At 39.4% G+C, this 19223-nt stretch overlaps 1 protein-coding gene across 1 annotated transcript; it reads right to left on the minus strand.

Moving 5' to 3' along the window:
• Positions 1-15972: 15972 nt before the first annotated feature.
• On the minus strand, positions 15973-17584 carry LOC147607377 (uncharacterized). Its single transcript, XM_086790211.1, has 2 exons — positions 17192-17584; positions 15973-16110 (listed from the first exon to the last, which is right to left on the minus strand). Exon 1 carries the CDS (start codon positions 17526-17528, stop codon positions 17211-17213), a length of 318 nt encoding a protein of 105 aa, XP_086646337.1. The 5' UTR covers positions 17529-17584; the 3' UTR covers positions 15973-16110; positions 17192-17210.
• Positions 17585-19223: the final 1639 nt, after the last annotated feature.

Below are 19223 nucleotides of genomic sequence, written 5' to 3' on the forward strand. Positions count from 1 at the left end.
CTAGAAGATGTTGTGTCTTCGATATTATGATAAGTCACCTATATACAAAGAGCTTTTCCTGATCACCCAACACTTTTGGGGTGCCTAAAATAGACCTATATACAAGCCTTATATGGCCAACTATTACAAAAGTGGGCCCATGGCCATACATAATGTAAACCACTTAAGGTAGGGTGGGAAACTACAAAAGTGTGTATGAGTACAGATTGAGGTAACATCCCCACTACCTAAAACTACTTACATCCTTAAAAGAAGAAAAATTCTACATGGGGTTAAGAAAAATGTTAGGGATGGCATCATGTCAAAGTAGAGGGTTTATTGGAAGATGTTTGACATGCCCACCTAGAAGAATTCTGTGAGGAAGCTTCCTCAAATGTCTACAATGTTGTGAGGGGAGATACATTTAGATTTATCTTCTTTGTCCTTGTGCTCTTTAGGCTCATGTTCCTTTTGATTTATATAGATGTGCCAATGTGTCTTAAGAGGGGTGAATCATTGTAACTGAAGTTGACTCTTGCGATCTTTAGTCTCATGTTCCTTTTGCTTTATATAGTCATTCCGATGTGGCTTAAGATTATTGTGGACGTTTCTGAAGTCAGGTGAATTATTGTGATTGAAGTTGACTGAATTGCGTAACCAAGGTTGGAGTCACGTCATGATCATTGTGTTGAATTATGAGACTAACTGTAAGTGAGATCGCATGATCGGGTTTTTTTGATCATGATTTAGTAGGTAGTTGAATCACCCTGATCAGATTCACTTGTCTCAAGAGCAATTTAATGTGGGTCCTTCTTGGATTATGATTTGGGGAATGAATCCTCGAGATTGAATTACTCTATTAGATCACAATTTAGTTATTGAATCATATAGTTGAAGAAATCGGATAGGGATGTGAAAAATAAGATCGCAATTGGGCTTCGACATGGATTACCATTTAGATGATGTGGCATCTAGATCATTAATCGAAGTCAAGCCAAGATTCATGACTTAGAATTCTGGTGTATGTGCCTGGATCTCAATAGGTCCTTTGTGCCTAATGCTACACCCTGTGATGTAGTGCCCTAGATATGCTAAATGCATTTATGGCATGCTGTACAAGAGAGCTCACTGAGGGGGGTCTATGTGCAGTCGATGGAAAAACAAGGTTTTAATCTTGGGTGCTCAATGCATGAGTGATGTACACACATGCAAGTGCACTAGTAGAATAATTAAATCCTGCCTATTGCATGTGCCTTGGTGCAAAAAAGAATTGAGTAGGGAGTTCTTAGGTGGCCAAGCATAAAAGGTTTCCCTTCTATAGCTCACTAGTGTCCCCCCATCTTGAGATAAACCTAATTGGTTTTTGGAGTCGAGGCTTCTCCTTTTGTAAATAGTGCATGGTTGTGAGGACCACTCTGCCACTCCTTTGACTTTTATGCCTATGATATCCTACATAGGTGACTTGACTTCACCTTTATTCTTTCCCCTTCTTTAGCACATAAGTGACTAGACCTTAAAAGTGTAGTGAAGAGAAGATGTAAGGTGCTTAGGATTTACGCTTGGGCTCATTTTAGACTTTCACCACCCAATGCTTGACTCTTATGCTCTTCGCACATTTTGGCCTCTAGTGACTTGACAATTTAACAAGTCGCTCTTTGGCCTTTTCTTTTTACTTTGTTCTGCTAGGTGCTATTATTGAGTAAGCAAGCTTTCTTTATCCTTTGATTCAACATGAGGGTGACAACTTCCTCTTTGTAAAAAAGATTTTTGCCCATGTCAAAATTGAAGACTTTAAGGACTTTGGGTCATGGCAATGTTTGCTTGCGATGCGACACTTGTGTTGAACTTAGAGGAACATTCTCCATACTAGAGGTTGAGGGGAGGTCCTATATTTTCTTTTAGAGTTTTTCTTGCTCTTGAAACTTTGTTAATTGTTCCTCTACTTTAGTTTTTCCTTTATTGATCCTTTTGGGTACCCATATACCCGATTTATCTTGGCTAGCTTATGGAGTGGCTTTGAGCACGATAATGATTTTTTATGTTCTTTGACTATTGCGATCTTTTGTTTATGCCCCCCCTTTGTGGGCTTACTTCTTGGTGACTAGATCAAGACTTGTCCTTTTGATAGCATTCTTGGGGTTTGAGGGAGTGTTTTGTGGTTATCCATCCTTGGGTGGCTAGATCATTTCTTTGCCTAATGTTTCTCCCTCACTTTGGAAATCCATATCAGCTTGTCATAAGGATTTGTTGTAGATTTGGTATACTAGCCTTTGGGAACCATGCCTCTTTTGGTTACTTTACCTTGGCTTATGGAGTGGTATGGGGTACAATTTTTGGAGGAGTTGAAACTTTTCATACCCATACCTGTCAAAGTTGTTCTTGGGTAGCAATGGTGGTGACGTGGAGGCAACATGGATTGGAGCTTCATCTTATGTACATGTTTCCTTCTTGGTTTTGGCTTGGGATTATCTGCCTTAGGTCCGGTTTTTGGCTTGACCCTTGTTTTTGGTAGAGTTGGGAAGGGTTGGGTTTGTTGGCGATGCAGTTTGGAGTTTTTAAATGATCAAACTTACAGGCTCGATTAGGCTTGCTTATAACAAAGCAAACAATTTTTGGATCTTCAAGGGGATTTATCTTGGTTCTCTTTTTGCAAGAAGGAAACTCGTAGTTCTTTGTGTTGAGATATCGAGCTCTAGTGAGGCGGTGGACACTGATGACCCGCCTGGGGGATAGGCCCCGCACTTACACCACTGGCATGGTTGGTGAGATCTTGGGTGATATGCGGCCAGTGGGATGACAGGCTGTGTGACAGCCACTCTAGAGACTGGCATAGTTATAGCACCAGCTCATTTAGTCGGGTTCACACTATAGAGAACCCGTGTATGTATTTGGTTGAGTACCTTTCATATTGTGTGTACTCTTATTCTTGTATATGGTGTGTTGAGTGTTGAGTAGAGAAGAAGAAGATTTTTAGCCTCTCACCTTGTGTGTTCTCTATTAGGGTTTTGTGAGTGTGTGTGTGTGCTTGCAAGAGCTCAAGCTCTCTTCCCCCCTGCATCTTTTCATGGTATCAGAGCCTGGTTCGTGCTAAGGGCTGAGCTGCAAGCAAGAGAACCACAGGAAGCGGTACGAGGGTAAGAGCTTCAACTACTCTTCCCTATTGTGTTGGTGACTACACCCTTGTCGGGAGCTCTACAGGAGGCACCGGCAAACGATCTCCGATTGAGGAGCTTTCTTCGCGGGAGTGAAGCTATAGGGCAACTATACAGTCCTACGGACTGATAGTCCTACAGACTAGTCCTACGGACTGAGATTTTCGGGCCGAAAACGCGTTTCGGGCGCGTCTGGACCTCCGTTTTTCAGAAAGTAGGCGATTTCGAGCACTGCGGGTAAGTCATCGATTCTCTGCAGAACTCTGTTTTAAGAACTGCAGGAAGACAGATTGACTGTGCAGCACTGTGGGTGCTGCAAAGAGGTCTACAGTTGCCATTGGGTGTATGTATGCACATTGAAGTCACTGGTTGTGACATTTGAGAGTACTGCAGTACCGCTGTGCAGAAAATACAGCATTTGTGCAGAAAAACCAGATTGCAGGTTCTGGTAAAATTGTGTGTTTGGCAAGATGTCTAATGATGGCATAACACAGATTGTAGCTGAGAAGCTGGATAAGAATAACTTCCATGCTTGGAGGTTCAGGTTGACGAATTTCCTGATGGGAAAAGGTTATTGGGACTACATAGAAGGTGAGCATGAAGAGGCACCGGAGATACCGGATATAAATCCGACTGCTGCAGATGTGAAAGAGTTTAAAGACTGGAACCAAGGAGCCAGGAAGGTTATGTATTGGCTTTCCATTAGTATACAGGACACCATGATTGGGCACATTCAGGATGCCAAGTCCCCCAAGGAGGCGTGGGACATCTTGGTAAAGCTTTATGAAACAAACACCAAGGCACGTAAGATACAGTTGAAGAATGAACTTCATACTGTGGAGAAAAAGAGCATGTCTGTGAATGACTATGCGCTGAAGATAAAGGGTATTGTGGAATCCCTTGCATCTATTGGTGTGTCAGTAGATGATGATGACAAGGTGGAAGTCTGTCTACGTGGTCTCGGGCCACAATACAAGGCGTTTAAGACGTCTATTCAGACTCGGGAAAACATTCCCAACTTTACAGATTTGGTGTCTATGCTGATTATCGAAGAGAAGAACTTGGGTGAAGACCAACAGTCTTCACAAAGCAAAAACAGTTCAGAGCAACAGGCCTTCTACACGAGTTCAGGAAGAGGACGAGGTAGAGGAGGCCATGGACGCGGTCAAGGAGGTGGCCGAACAGGTAATCAGAATCATGGCCAGCAGTAGCAGCAACAACAACAGTCCCAGAATCAACAACAACAACAACACGCAGGTGGAAGAGGCAAATTCAGAGACAGGGGGAGTCAAAGAGGCCGTGGAAATTGGCAAAGGCAATATAATGATGCACGTGAATGCTACTATTGTGGTAAGACAGGACATGTGCAGTCAGAATGTTATAAGAAGCAGGCTGACATGCAAAATGGGAAAGTGCAGCAAAACAACTATGCATCCTCAAGCAGAAATAATGAGGACAATGAAAGGTTGTTTGTTATGCAACATGTTGTGAATGCCATGTCTGAAAATGTTGATGCAGCACAAAAAGATAATGTATGGTATGTGGATTCAGGCGCTTCGAACCACATGACGAGCCATGGGGAGTGGTTCAAGGAGATGAAAAACCCGGAAAGACCAGGTTTTGTGGAAACAGGGGATGACACTACTCATCCAATTGCCCACGTTGGAGATGTGCCATTATCTATGCAGGATGGCAAAGTGAAGTACCTTGCAGATGTACTTCATGTACCGAACATAACAAAGAATCTGGTTTCAGTTGGTCAGATGATTGAGCAGGGTTTGCAGGTTCGGTTTAACCCTCTGATGGGTGTTATGTTGAAGATTTTAAAGACAAGTGCAGGTTGGTTGCAAAAGGCAACAGAGTGGGCAGAATGTTTACGTTGAATGTAGACATGCCTAAAATGAGTGCTGCAATGTTTGCAAATGGTTCAGGAGTTGTTGCAGACACAGACATATGGCATAAAAGAATTGGACATGTAAATGTTCAGAGATTGAAGTCTATGCAGACAAAAGGAATCGTGACAGGGCTGCCAAAATTTAAGGTGGAAGGTATGCAAAAAATATGTGAAGCATGCCAATTTGGGAAGCAAACAAAGCATGTGTTTCCACGTAACAGATATGTGAGCAGAAATGCACTAGATCTTGTGCATTCAGATGTATGGGGTCCTACGAAGACCGTGTCTATGGGAGGCTGCAGGTACTATGTCACTTTCATTGATGACCACACAAGAAAAGTGTGGGTATATTTCATGAAGGAGAAGAGTGAGGTGTTCACTCACTTTCAGAATTTCAGAGTTTTGGTTGAAAAGCAAACAGGAAAATATGTCAAGTGCCTAAGGTCAGATGGAGGGGGAGAATACTTCTCCAATGAGTTCTCTGAATTTTTGAAGAAGAATGGTATTCGGAGACAGTTTACATGCAGATATACTCTGCAGCAAAATGGAGTTGCTGAACGGAAAAATAGGCACATTGCTGAGATTGCGCGAGCATTGATGGAAGAGAAGAATATGCCGCATTGCTATTGGGCTGAGGCTGTTTCTACAGCAGTATACATCATGAACAGGACTCCAACTGCAGCCATACATGATGTAACTCCAGAGGAGAGGTTTACTGGCAGAAAACCAGATTTGTCTCATCTGAAAGTCTTTGGATGCATTGCATATGTGCATGTGCCAGATGAGCTGAGAACTAAGCTGGATCCGAAAGCTGAAAAATGTGTGTTTATTGGATATTCCCTTGAGCAAAAGGGATACAGGTGTTATAACCCTGCTACACGTGAGTTGAGGGTAAGCAGGGATGTTGTTTTTGATGAGATGAGCAGCTGGTATGCTACTGAAAAAGAAGCTGTTGGGGCTGATGTGAGTGGAAGTGTGGTTGCACAGAATGCAGGTCAGCAATCACAGTCTTTGAGTGGACCAGGAGAGTCCTCATCTAGTGGGTCTGTTGATAGACCATGGAGTGGCAGGCTGCGTCATAATACCAGCCCTGCAAATGTGATTACTACATCACGTAAAGGAAAAGAGAAAGTGGTTGAACCCCTTGGTATGCCTGACATTTCTGCAGGGCATTCTCATGTTGATGGAGAGTCTAGTGGCTCAGATATGAGCCTTGATGAGGAGCTTGGGATCCCAGCTATGAGAACACCTGGTGTAAAGAAGGCTATGGAAGCCATGAATGAAAAGCTGCGAAGATCAGGGAGAGTGAAGAACCCTGTGCAGAGATTTACATATGATGGTTATGTGGCACATCACTATGCATATATGGCAAAGGTTGTGCAGGTTGTTGAGCCCACATGCATTGATGAGGCTCTTGGAAATGTGTGTTGGGAGAAAGCTAAGGATGAGGAGATGAATGCACTATATGGAAATGAAACTTGGCATTTAGTGCAATTGCCTGAAGGCAAGAAAGCCATTGGATGCAAGTGGGTGTACAAAGTTAAACATAACAGTGATGGAAGCATAAACAGGTACAAGGCTCGATTGGTAGCCAAAGGATATGCGCAGACATATGGGATTGATTATGAGGAAACTTTCAGCCCAGTTGCCAAGATGGCAATGGTGAGAGTTGTGATAGCAGTGGCTGCGTCAAAGCAATGGTCTTTACATCAGATGGATGTAAAGAATGCATTCTTGCATGGGGATTTGCAAGAAGAGGTGTATATGTTGCAGCCACCTGGTTATGAGGATGTGGGTCACCCCGAGCATGTTTGCAGGTTGAAGAAAGCCTTGTATGGCTTAAAGCAAGCACCAAGAGCATGGTCTGACAAGATTTCTGAATATCTTGTCACTATTGGCTTTCATGTAGCCAATGCAGATTTCTCATTGTATGTGAGACATGGTGATAGAGGAGTTGTGCTTGTTGTCATCTATGTAGATGACTTGATCATTACGGGGGACCATGATGCAGAGATCTTTGATGTAAAGATCTTGCTTAGACAGAAGTTTGAGATGAAGGATCTGGGGGAGCTCAGATATTTCTTGGGCATTGAGGTGATTAGGTCACCACATGGTATTGGATTACTGCAGCGGACAGTATGGCTTGGACATGTTGTCCAAGTATGGTATGACAGGCTGTAAGCCTATTTCTGTGCCATTGGATCAGAATGGCAAGTTGAGTGCAGATTCAGGAGAGATCTTGGAGGATCCTACTATGTACAGGAGCATAGTAGGAAGTTTGATCTACATGACGATCACCAGACCAGATTTGAGCTATGCTGTTGGGTTGGTGAGTCAGTTTATTCAGGTTCCACGGAAACCGCATTTGGATGCTGTCAGACGCATACTGAGGTATGTGAAGTCTACTTTACATTGTGGACTATTCTATGAGACTGGGACAGAGATATGTGTACATGGGTACACAGATGCTGATTGGGCTGGTAGTATCTCAGATAGAAGATCTACCAGTGGACTCATGTTTTCTTTGGGGAGTGCTGCTGTGACTTGGAGCAGCAAGAAGCAGCCTACGGTTGCTCTATCGAGTACAGAGGCCGAGTACAGAGGAGCTGCTATGGCAGCATGTGAGGTAGCTTGGTTGAGAAAGCTACTTGCAGATTTGGGTCTATCAGTGGATAGACAAGTTGTCATTTTCTGTGACAACATTAGCAGTATACAGTTGGCCAGGAACCCAGTCTTTCATGCTCGTACGAAGCACATAGAGGTTCACTACCACTTCGTCAGAGAGAAGGTCTTGGCAGGAGACCTTGACCTTGTTTATGTCAGCACAGAGGATCAGGTAGCTGACATCTTCACCAAAGCATTGGGTACAGAGAAGCTCCGCAGATTCAGGCTTCGCTTGGTGTACATGAGATGGAGTTGAGCTCGAGGGGGAGTGTTGAGATATCGAGCTCTAGTGAGGCGGTGGACACTGATGACCCGCCTGGGGGATAGGCCCCGCACTTACACCACTGGCATAGTTGGTGAGATCTTGGGTGATATGCGGCCAGTGGGATGACAGGCTATGTGACAGCCACTCTAGAGACTGGCATAGTTATAGCGCCAGCTCATTTAGTCGGGTTAAGACTATAGAGAACCCGTGTATGTATTTGGTTGAGTACCTTTCATATTGTGTGTACTCTTATTCTTGTATATGGTGTGTTGAGTGTTGAGTAGAGAAGAAGAAGATTTTCAGTCTCTCACCTTGTGTGTTCTCTATTAGGGTTTTGTGAGTGTGTGTGTGTGCTTGCAAGAGCTCAATCTCTCTTCCCCCCTGCATCTTTTCACTTTGCTCAAATTTGAGAGTTACAATCCTTGTCCTCTTGTCGATGCTACATCGTGCATAGTTCCGATAGTCATGACAAAGAAACTACCTTTCAACAATGAGATAAGAATTGATGTGGAACTTAAGTTTTAACAAGGCCTTTTTGGGCTCAAGGATTGGTTTCCCTATCAAGATCTACATCTCATATGACATGGGGTTTCTTCCTACTCTAATATATAATAGAGTGAGTTTGGTTATATTATTTATAGTAGTAAGGAATTCTAAGTAAAGTCTTACGAGCTTCACATCTTCTTCTCCATCATCATCAGCATTTACGTTAGCCATGTGGGTAGGGATAATACCTCTCCACAATTTATCTTTTTCTTCTCTAACCTTGGGCTTCCCTTCTTTAAGGAATTCTCTAAGAAGTGCCTAACACTTCTTAGAGAAATCCTCATCCTTCATTGGCATTGAGGAGTTCCCTTGATACTTCCTCATCCTTCATTGGCATTGAGGTATAGCTAGGCACATAGCTATGTTAATCCATATAAGTAGTGGAGTGAATGTATACTCCAGAAGGAAATCCGTGGAGAACATGTTGTTGAAGATGTACACCATGGAACCCATGCAAATGATGATGACTATGCTGAAAATGTATCTCATGCATTCCATGGAGATTATGCACATGAGGGATAGCCATCCCGTGGTAAAGGGAAATATTGTGGGTGATTGTGTAAATGAGGGACAAACTATCTCTCGTGGTAAAGATAAGGTGCAAGGTACTAATGAACTTGCTGCTGCTATATATGCTGATATGGAAATCTCAAGAGGCAGCTACGTGAGAAAATGTACAAATAGGTGGTAGAGGTTACTATAAAGACAGGGGGAGCCAGAGAGGCCAAGGTGGTTGGCAAAGAAATGAGAGTGCAAATAGCATTTAATGCTATTTATTATGGCTAACCAAGGCTTAGGTGGTTGGCAAAGAAATCAGAGTGCAAATAGCATATAATGCTATTTACTATGGTAAACCAAGGCATATGGCAAAGGACTACTATAAACAGTAGAATGATGTCAAAAGTGGAAAGTTATAACAATGCAACTATGCATCATCAAGTAAACAACATGATGATGACATGTTTGTGATGCAACATATGCTCAATTCCACAAATAAGAGATGTGTCAAGATCTGGAGATGTTTGGTATGTGGATTCTGGTGTCTCTAACTACATGACCAATCATGGTGAGTGGTTTAGAGATATGCAAAAAATAGAAAAACCCAGTTATATAGAAACATGTGATGATAATGTGCATCCCATTACACATGTTGGCAAAGTGCCATTGTCTATGCAAAAAGGCAAAATGTACTTAGTAGATTTACTTCATGTTCCAAATATTACAAGAGCCTAGTTTCTGATAGATAGATGGTTGAGCAGAGTCTGAAGTGAGGTTTAATCTTTAAGGTTGTTTTGTGGAAGACTTTAAAAAATAGTGCCACTTAGCTATAAAAGGTAACATAAATGACAAGATGTTTACTTTGGATGTGAACATGCCCGAGGTGAAGGTAGCCATGTTTGCACATGGAACATGTGTGTCATTTTGTAAATATTGACATATTACACAAGCAAATTGGTCATTTGAATATACAACATGCCCAAAATATTATTTCAAGTTTGCTAAAGTTAGAAGGTTGACGGTATGCATAAATTATGTGAAACATGCCAGCTTGGTAAGCATGCCAAACATGCTTTCTTGCATAAAAAGCATGCCAAGGAAAGTCCATTGAATGTTATACATTCGGATGCATAGGGACTGACCAAGACTACAATAATTATAGGTTGGAGGTATTACATTCATTGTGACGATAACACTAGGAAAGTGTGAGTTTATTCATGAAGAAAAAAAGTGAGGTGTTTGCTCACTTTTAAAGATTTAAAGCCTTGGTCAAGAAGGAAAAAGGCATGTAAATAAAATACCTGAGAATAGGTGGTGCGAGAGACTATTTCTCTAATGAGTTATGTGATTTCTTGAGAAAACATGGAATTAAGAGATAGTTCACATTCAGGTACACTCTACCAACATAATGGTATTGTAGAAAGGAAATATCACCACATTGCAGAAGTGGCACATGCCTTGATGTCTAAAAAGAATATACCATATTATTTTTTGGTAGAAGCAACATCGATTGCTACTATTTGCATTATGCACATGACCCCCCACTATAGCTGTTCATGATATGACACCTTAATAATAGAAGTTTATAGGCATGAAACCAATTGTGTCTCACTTGAAAGTTTTTGGATTTATTGCATATGTGCACGTTCCCAACAAGCACAATGTTGGATCCAAAGGCAGAGAAATGCATCTTTATTGGTCATGCTTTGGAGCAAAAAGGTTATAGATGTTATAACCCTACCACTCTCATGAGATGCCAATAAGTGACCATATCAGGTTACACATGTCCAAATGATTTATGATCCCATCCTTGACTCCTATGTATCTTTGTTGATAGATACCAATTATTCTAATCTGTGATTAGATTAAGGGCATCAAATTTCTAGGCATGTTTAACTTTTTATCATTTACGATTGGCTAAAAATAGCATCTTTTTTCATCCAATCAATGTCGAAACTAGTATTTGGCATAAGCATGCATAAAGGCTCATCACATTGAAACCTTATATGAATTGGATATGCACAGGGTCTCAAGCCACATATTTACTATATTTAGACTTGACTTGAAAATTTGGTTGTCAATGTATTGGTCTATTAGAACATCACATACCCCATAATATCTGTTTAAGTTGATATTTTGCAAATGGCTAGTCCGTGATGGTGGTAGCTCACATTCAACCATGTCTAAAAATGACATTGATAGGGCCTTGATTTGGCCATGTGTAGAAAATTTTTTCTAGGGAATGCATTTTCCAAAACCATGGTCTTGTAACACGTTTGAATAGCCCAAAAATATTACTCATTTCATTGGAATATTTCAAGATTTGATATATGCTAAATCAACATGTTTCTTTACACACGTGAAGCCATGCAGTAAATGGAGGTTATATGCTCCTTCATTTTTTTAGGCATGGGTAAGAAATTGACTGTGTGGTAGAGTCTAGCCACAACTACCCGGAATAGGTATTTTTGCACTGTGACATGCCTATGTTGAGTGAAAATTGATAAAATATGGTATGCAAGTAGTTCCAGAGTAGATGAAGATATATACATACGCACTAGCCAAACTAATGAATAGAAGGCATGGATATCTACCTTTACTCGATTTAGCCCACTTGGTTTCTGGTAGAAGTATTAAAACCCACATAGGATTCAAGCAATGAGTTAAGGGTGATGTTAATCATGTCTTTTTCAAGAATGATTTCATTGATATTAAGAAGTTTCTCTCTCAAGTCCTATAATGTTGTTAAAGGTTCACTCATGGACCCCTTTTCTTGAAAATTTTCATTATCGAGTTGCCTTCTCAAAAAGGCAATTGTTGCATCATTTTTAGCTTGATACATAATTTCTAGAATGCCCCAAGAAAGCATGGATGTTTTACTTGAGTGAATGTGCAGAACAATATACCTTTTAACTAATAAAGCAATCAATGCCAAAGGTAGAGTATCATGTGAATCCCATCTTCTTTGGATAGCAGTAATTTGAGAAACTTAATGATGGGTCTATTGGCCCTGACCCGTTTGAGGAGTAGTAAGAGTAATTTCACCAAGGCGAGTATCGTAGTACTGACATGACCCCATAAGCCCTTTGCAAACAAGGACATTTTTTACCATAAATCTCCATATAGATTAATTTAACCTATCTAATTTATCATCTTTGGAAAGAATACCAAAACAATTATTTGCAGAGTTGTTGGCCATACTTGATTGCTTTTTGAGTTGAGAATTGGAGAAGGAAAGATGCTAAAAGAAAGCTTGAACTGATGATAACAACAATAGTAGCTCTAAAGATTCTTCAAAAAATCTTGAACTAATGTCATCAAAGTTGGAAATATGCTAAAAGAAAGCTTGAACTAATGTCAGCAGCAGCAGTAGTAGCAAGTTTCCAGAGCAGCAATCAGTTGGAAAGATACTAAAAGAAATCTTTAGCTAATGTCAACAGTAGTAGCTAGTGGGTGTGCTACTGGAAATGTTATCTCTACTAGTAAAAGAAATCTTAGTTAGCTCATGTAATGGCATGACAATCCATCCAAAACTTATTAATGAACCACTAGAATATGAGTATAACCCAAGGAAGCTATGGACCTCATGCACAAATTCTAACTTTGCCAAATTTTGTATGGCATCTATATTTGTAGGGTCCATCCCCATACACCATCCTTTGAGAGAAAAAAATCACTTTTTTTGGCATTGATGTAGAGCTTGTGCTCAAAAAAATCTTCAAAAGCTATGGCATTTTTGTGTATTTTAAAGAGAAAAAACTCACTCTTTTTTGGCATTGATGTAGAGCATATGCTTATGAAGCTCTTCAAAAACTATGGCCAAGTGAGCTCTATGTTCCTCTTCATTCAGAAACTTGACTTTGAATCCAATGTAACTCACCTAGGCACACAAGTTACATTGGTCAAGCAACCTCTATTCTCCTCTTCACTTAAAAACTTAGCTCTAATACCAATGTAACACACATGGGTAGATGTGAGAAGTGATGTAACTCACTTGGGCAAGTGTGAGCATTGATGTAACTCACTTGGGCAAGTGTGAGCACTGATGTAACTTACCTAGGTAGATGTGAGCACTTTTTGGGCACCGTCTCATAGTAGATTGATACTTAAAACACTTAATTGAAAATGAACAACACAAGACAATAGACAATGTTGAAAATAGAAAGGCACAATGAACACCACCACTAGGGCCAAAATGGGTTACTCGGGCTCCCTTAATACTATAGTAGTATATTATTGGAGTATTTTTCTTATAAAAACCAGGGGTTTTTCAAGCGACATGCTTTCATTGAAATGAATACAAAATACCAAACATAGTTTGGTGGTGATAAAAAATCGTCAAAGAAGTAGAATGGTCACAACAACTCCCTCACCTTCATGTGTTGGTAATATAATAACGATATAAGATAATACCATAATGTCATCATAATCCCATAAGACTAGCATGGATAGCATGGTGATAGCCCTTATTACCCTAAAATGGATCTATAATACATGATTAGGACCCAATGTAGGCAAAGATGTGGTTATGGATTCATGAAGTGGTATTCAATGCTATGAACATGGTCAATTAATAGAAACTAAGGGTCTTTCATTTTAGAAGATCTATTTGCTTATAATGAGGGTTAACCATGCTCTTTGATGGATCTATTAGGAGAACATTTGGAGATTTATAATTGGAGCAAATATTTCATTGTAGAGAATAGAAGAGAAAGTCAATCCAATTTAGTATATATGTAAATTTATTGTTGTATTGAAAATTATCCAAGTTAGTATATATGTAAAGTTAGTGTTGTATTGAAAATTATCCTACTGTTTATAAGAGCACTTCACAATGTATTACAAGATTAAATATTTAATACAACATGCAACTATGCAAATTTGTGACGAGTACTCTCATCCCACGTATATGGAAATTCCTCTTCCTCTCACCTCCTTAAAGGCATTATATTTTTTCTCTAAGACCTAATATCTTCAAAAAAGCATATACTAAATGTGGCCTAGATAGTGAAAGTGTAATGGTTTATTATCTTTTCTCATCATTGGTATTGAATTGTAATATTCTATTTTACCACCTTTCTACCTAACTTGATCACATGTGTACAAAAAGAAGCCCAAATAAGCTCAATATTTTGGTGATGACCTCATTTCATTCCCTTTAAAGGCACCATCTCCTAGGGAAGAACCATTCTTATAAAATTGCAAGTCTTAGTCCATCTCTGGAGTGAGTGTGCATAGCACTCTTGCCCTCAAGATATATTGGGCCTCAGTAGCCTCACAACTTTCTTGTATTTAAGATCTCATGTAGAAGAGGAGGAGTCATACGTACCACACTGAGCATATTTATTCTGAGCTAAATACAAACCAAGGCTGCCCGATTGAAGAAGTTGGAGCGATTACTTTGTGCAACAATTGTAGAGAAGCTGGTAAGTGGAGAATACAACGATTAGAGAAGCTAGCGATTGGTGAACCAATGCAATCGGACGATTAGAACACTATAATTACTGATTGGAAAAGTATAATCAAGTGATTAAACCAACTAATTGGAGAATCGTGGGTAATTGGAGAACCAAATGGAGGACCAAATGATTGCACTTGCAAACCATTAATTGCACTATATTGGGTAATTGGAGAACCAAATGATTACACCTGTAAACCACCAATTGCACAAAAAATCGACCAATACTAGAGAATCAGGTGAATGTAATAGAATGATTACACAACCAATCAAGCGATTTAAGAACCTGTACCAATGATCAAATGATCAGCACTTGTAAAAAACTAGCGAAAAAAACTAGTTTACTATACATTTCTTTTTAGAGAGCCAAAATGAAGCTTTCAACTCAAGAATCTAATAAAAAAATACAATAAACATAATATCCCTACAAACCTTGCTTTAGGGAAGGCATCCAACAAAGTATATATAGCTTAGGATAATGAGAAAGAACACCCTCTACTTTGTGGCAAAATTTTATCAATTTTGGATTCAATTCTCTTACTTACAATAGAGCTATATCGTATTAGCCTACTTTGCTTAACTTGAGTTGCATTTGGTGTAGATGACCATCCATAGATAGATCTTTAGAGTTGTATTTGATAAGAATATTGAAAAGAATAGGAAGAACAGAAATTTATTAGGTGTATGTATGAAGCAAATTTGAATCTCAACTCAAACTTGAACTCAAAAATTTCTATGGCAGAATGTGATTCTATATATAATCTATCAAACACATGAATTGGAGTTTAGAGACAAGAAAGAAAAGAACAACATTTGGCACACATATGGAGAAGGTTCTACCCTTCTCTGTCTTCTTCACTCCACATACTTCTAAAAGTTGATAATGTTCTTGCTAATGTCAAAACTCCTAGTGTAAGACACTTGAGAGACCGTCTTCCAATGTAGGCTACTTATTTGACAGAATCTATAGGAGTAGGACTAGCAATGACGTAATCATCCATGATTCTAAACATATATACCCATGCTTATAATCATCAAAAAAACATATATACCCATGCTTATAATCATAAAAAAAAACAGGTAGTCCAAAAAAAGTTGTATGATATGTCTTTGTAGGAATTGTTTTATCTTTGAATCAACTCTAGTTCAATCTTGTGAAAGATTTAATAGCCTTAAAGTTCACAATATTTTTTTAAAATAGAAGGTTTTGAGTAAATGCCACTTTTTTACTAGGATGTTTGTGAGCCTACATAGAATATGTGAAATTGGAGAAATTGGAACGAGGTGACTCTTGAGCTATAAATTGATAAGGAAAAGAATTTGAAGGAAAGCCTTTTGAGAGAGAGAGTGTGTATCCCGATTCCCTCACAACAAAGATGAAAGCTAGAGATTTGGTGCACGCGCATGTGTGTGCATGCACAAATTTGTACTAAGTATTTATGAATATACACTCCATGAGTCACAACATGTTCATTGTTACTAAGGTTTGGTGAACTTGTAACAAAAACAATAATGATTTGAAAGTATGATCTTTATTATCTTACATTCCTTATAAGACCTGCATAACTTCTTTGGCAAATTCAGCATAGAAAGGAATTTAAAGGTAGTACATCTCACCTACACAACATCATCATTTCAAGGTAGTATACCTCACCTACACAACATGATCACTTTGTTTCAGAACCTCAACTACACAACATCATGATTTCAATAAAATAACAAGGAAGGAAGAGAGTGATCTTTGCACCTTGGAATGGGCTTTTACATAGAAAGTGCATGATGTCAACTTTATGGAAATTTGGGCACATTGGAGGATAGCTATATTAAGGCGTGATAAGACCAAGGGGAATAAATACAAAGCTTAGAAACTTGATTATAGATACCAAATAGGCCCAAGTAAAAAAATACAAGTGAGAGGACCTTCACAAAGTACTCTCAAGAGGGAGTGTAAGGGCACTCAAAACTACTCAAGCGGGGGGTATTAAAGTGCAAAACTATATTAAGGCGTATTAAGAGAGTATTAAGAGAGTAATTAGCAAAACGAAGCAGCTGCTATGCACACGACGGCGGGCCTGCTAGAGCTCTTGCTCGTCAACAATATTAAGGCGTATTAAGCAAGTAATTAGCAAAATAAAGCAGCATGCACAGTACGACGGCGGGAAACGCATTCACCTGCTAGAGCTCTTGCTTATCAACAATATTAAGGCGTATTAAGAGGGTAATTAGCAAAACGATGCAGCGTGCACAGAACGGCGGCGGGAAACGCATTCACCTGCTAGAGCTCTTGCTCATCGACAATATTAAGGCGTATTAAGAGAGTAATTAGCAAAACGCAGCATGCACAGGACGACGGCGGGAAACGCAGTCACCTGCTAGAGCTCTTGCTTATCAACAATATTAAGGCGTATTAAGAGAGTAATTAGCAAAACGATGCAGCATGCACAGAACGGCGGCGGGAAACGCATTCACCTGCTAGAGCGCTTGCTCGTCAACAATATTAAGGCGTATTAAGGGAGTAATTAGCGGCGGGAAACGCATTCAGCTGCTAGAGCCCTTGCCCGTCAACAATATTAAGGCGTACTAAGAGAGTGATTAGCAAAACATGCACAGCACGGCGGCGGGAAACGCATTGACGTGCTAGAGCTCTAGCTCGTCAACAAGATTAAGTCGTATTAAGGCAACGATATTAAGAGAGTGATTAGCAAAACGAAGCAGACGGCGGGAAGCGCAGTCACCTGCGAGAGCGCTTGCTCGTCAACAATCGCTCTCACTGCTCTCGAACGGGCGCTCATGAACCTTGGTGCTGCAGTCGCCACCACCAGGCTTACTGCATATGGGCTTCTTTGCATCCTGTAGAGGCGAGGTGTTTGCAGCCGATTGGGCGGCGGCAGGCGGATCAGCAGGTGGCGAAGCCTTAGCATAAGCTGGCTTAGCTGCACTAGTAGCAGGCTTAATGGATGGTTTAGTTGGCTTGGGCTTCTGCTTGCTGTTGCCTTTGTTGTTGGCTTTGGTGCTCGAACTATGCTTGCTCTTCCTAGCTTTCAAAGCCTTAGTAAGCTCTGGTGTCTTCATGTTCCTAACCCTCCCTCTTCACACTCACCCCCCCTTTCTCTTAAATAAGCCCCTTCTAAAATTCCCCTTGTAAAGTGCCCCTCTTGTGCATCACATTGCTTCCTTGTAAAAAACCCCTTTTGCATTGCCTCTTTCACATGCTCCCTCTTGCCTAGAGCATAAAGAGCTTCAAAGTTGCAACAATGGGGCATCAAAGAATCCCTTTGTCCTCATTCACAAGATCTCAATTATCTCACCATTAAGCAAAAGCCAACATCTAAATATGCCACCTATATTCCATGCCTTTTTTTTCGATCTTATCACAACACCTAACCACCAATGAACATGGAGTAGAAGGACACTCCACTACATTATATGCAAGAAGTAGCCAAATCCCCATAATCACTATGCTATCCTAGATCCTCTAGAATATTCGGAAATCCTTGTGTTTTACATACTCACGCCATTATAGAAATCAATAAATATATCCATCAAATTGCCATTACTATTTATGACTCATCACAAATACATTCAATCTCCATTATTGTACTTGAGAAATTTTTTGACGTGTGATTCAAGTAAGCTCATCGAAAAAGAGAACAAAAAGGTTTTTTAATTGCTAGGTTGTGAGAATGGCCATAATGTATAGTTTCAATAAAAGAGGACAAGATTTTGATGCCTTTATAATGCAAGATTTTTTGGATATCTACGATGTCACTCCTTTCGATTCATATGCATTTAAAAATTACCAATAATTATTGGCATTTCACCAACACTTTGTACATTAAAGATGCTTGTCAATCATGAAGGTTGTGAAATCATTGAATGGACCCTAATTTATTTGTTTGAAATTTAATCAATACACCTAACCACCATGGTTTGAACCTAGTTTTTCATTAGGCATGATCATTCTTTAAGAAAGATCATTTTTCATCTATTATATTTACCATAAAATATTTGTCCATACCAAAATAGTACATAACATCCATCATGAAACAAAGGTTGTGTTCACCATAAAAAAGTAATTATATTCATGATGTTGCAATCTAGCATAAAATATTTTTACGAAACAAAGAAGCTTTCTTAAAGCATCTATTAGAAAGTAAGTAAGTGAAGGCTTTATATTATGATGTGTAAAGGGGGTTGAAACTAAAGTGTGGCTTCCATCAAAATCACTTATGTAATTAATGTACTACCCACCCATGTCTACATTATGTACATGGTGTGCATTGGAAACAAATACATTTTTAAGTTGCTCCTTTTTTGTAATCAATAATGAGTTTAAAGACCAGATCTTAAAATATTAATTTGAAAAAAAAAACTTGATTTAATACTAATCAAATCAAAAATCTAACCTTATCCAATGTGAAAACTATAGCTAATTTAAATTGTGCATATTAGCCAAAAGAAAGGGATAATGAAATTCATTAATGGACTGTGGCAAAAAGAAAGGGAAAATGAAATCCATTAATGGACTTTGGCACGAGAAGAAGAGTTATTACATTTCAGTCCAACCGTATACATTGATATTTTAATTACACGTATATACATCAATTTGACGAAGGCTTTTCTTTTTTAAGATTTAACCACCTCCTTTGACTATAGAGACACCGATAATGTTTTCTATGTCACATTAAGAAAGTGAAGATCTACTCCCTAGTCCATGCAACCTTGTCCTCTTTTGATGTGATGATTTCTATAACTTGTGTGGTATTA

Source organism: Cibotium barometz, chromosome 55 (genome assembly GCF_041138505.1).
Source record: "Cibotium barometz isolate CiBa-2024 chromosome 55, ASM4113850v1, whole genome shotgun sequence".
In the NCBI taxonomy this organism is placed as follows: Eukaryota; Viridiplantae; Streptophyta; class Polypodiopsida; order Cyatheales; family Cibotiaceae; genus Cibotium; species Cibotium barometz.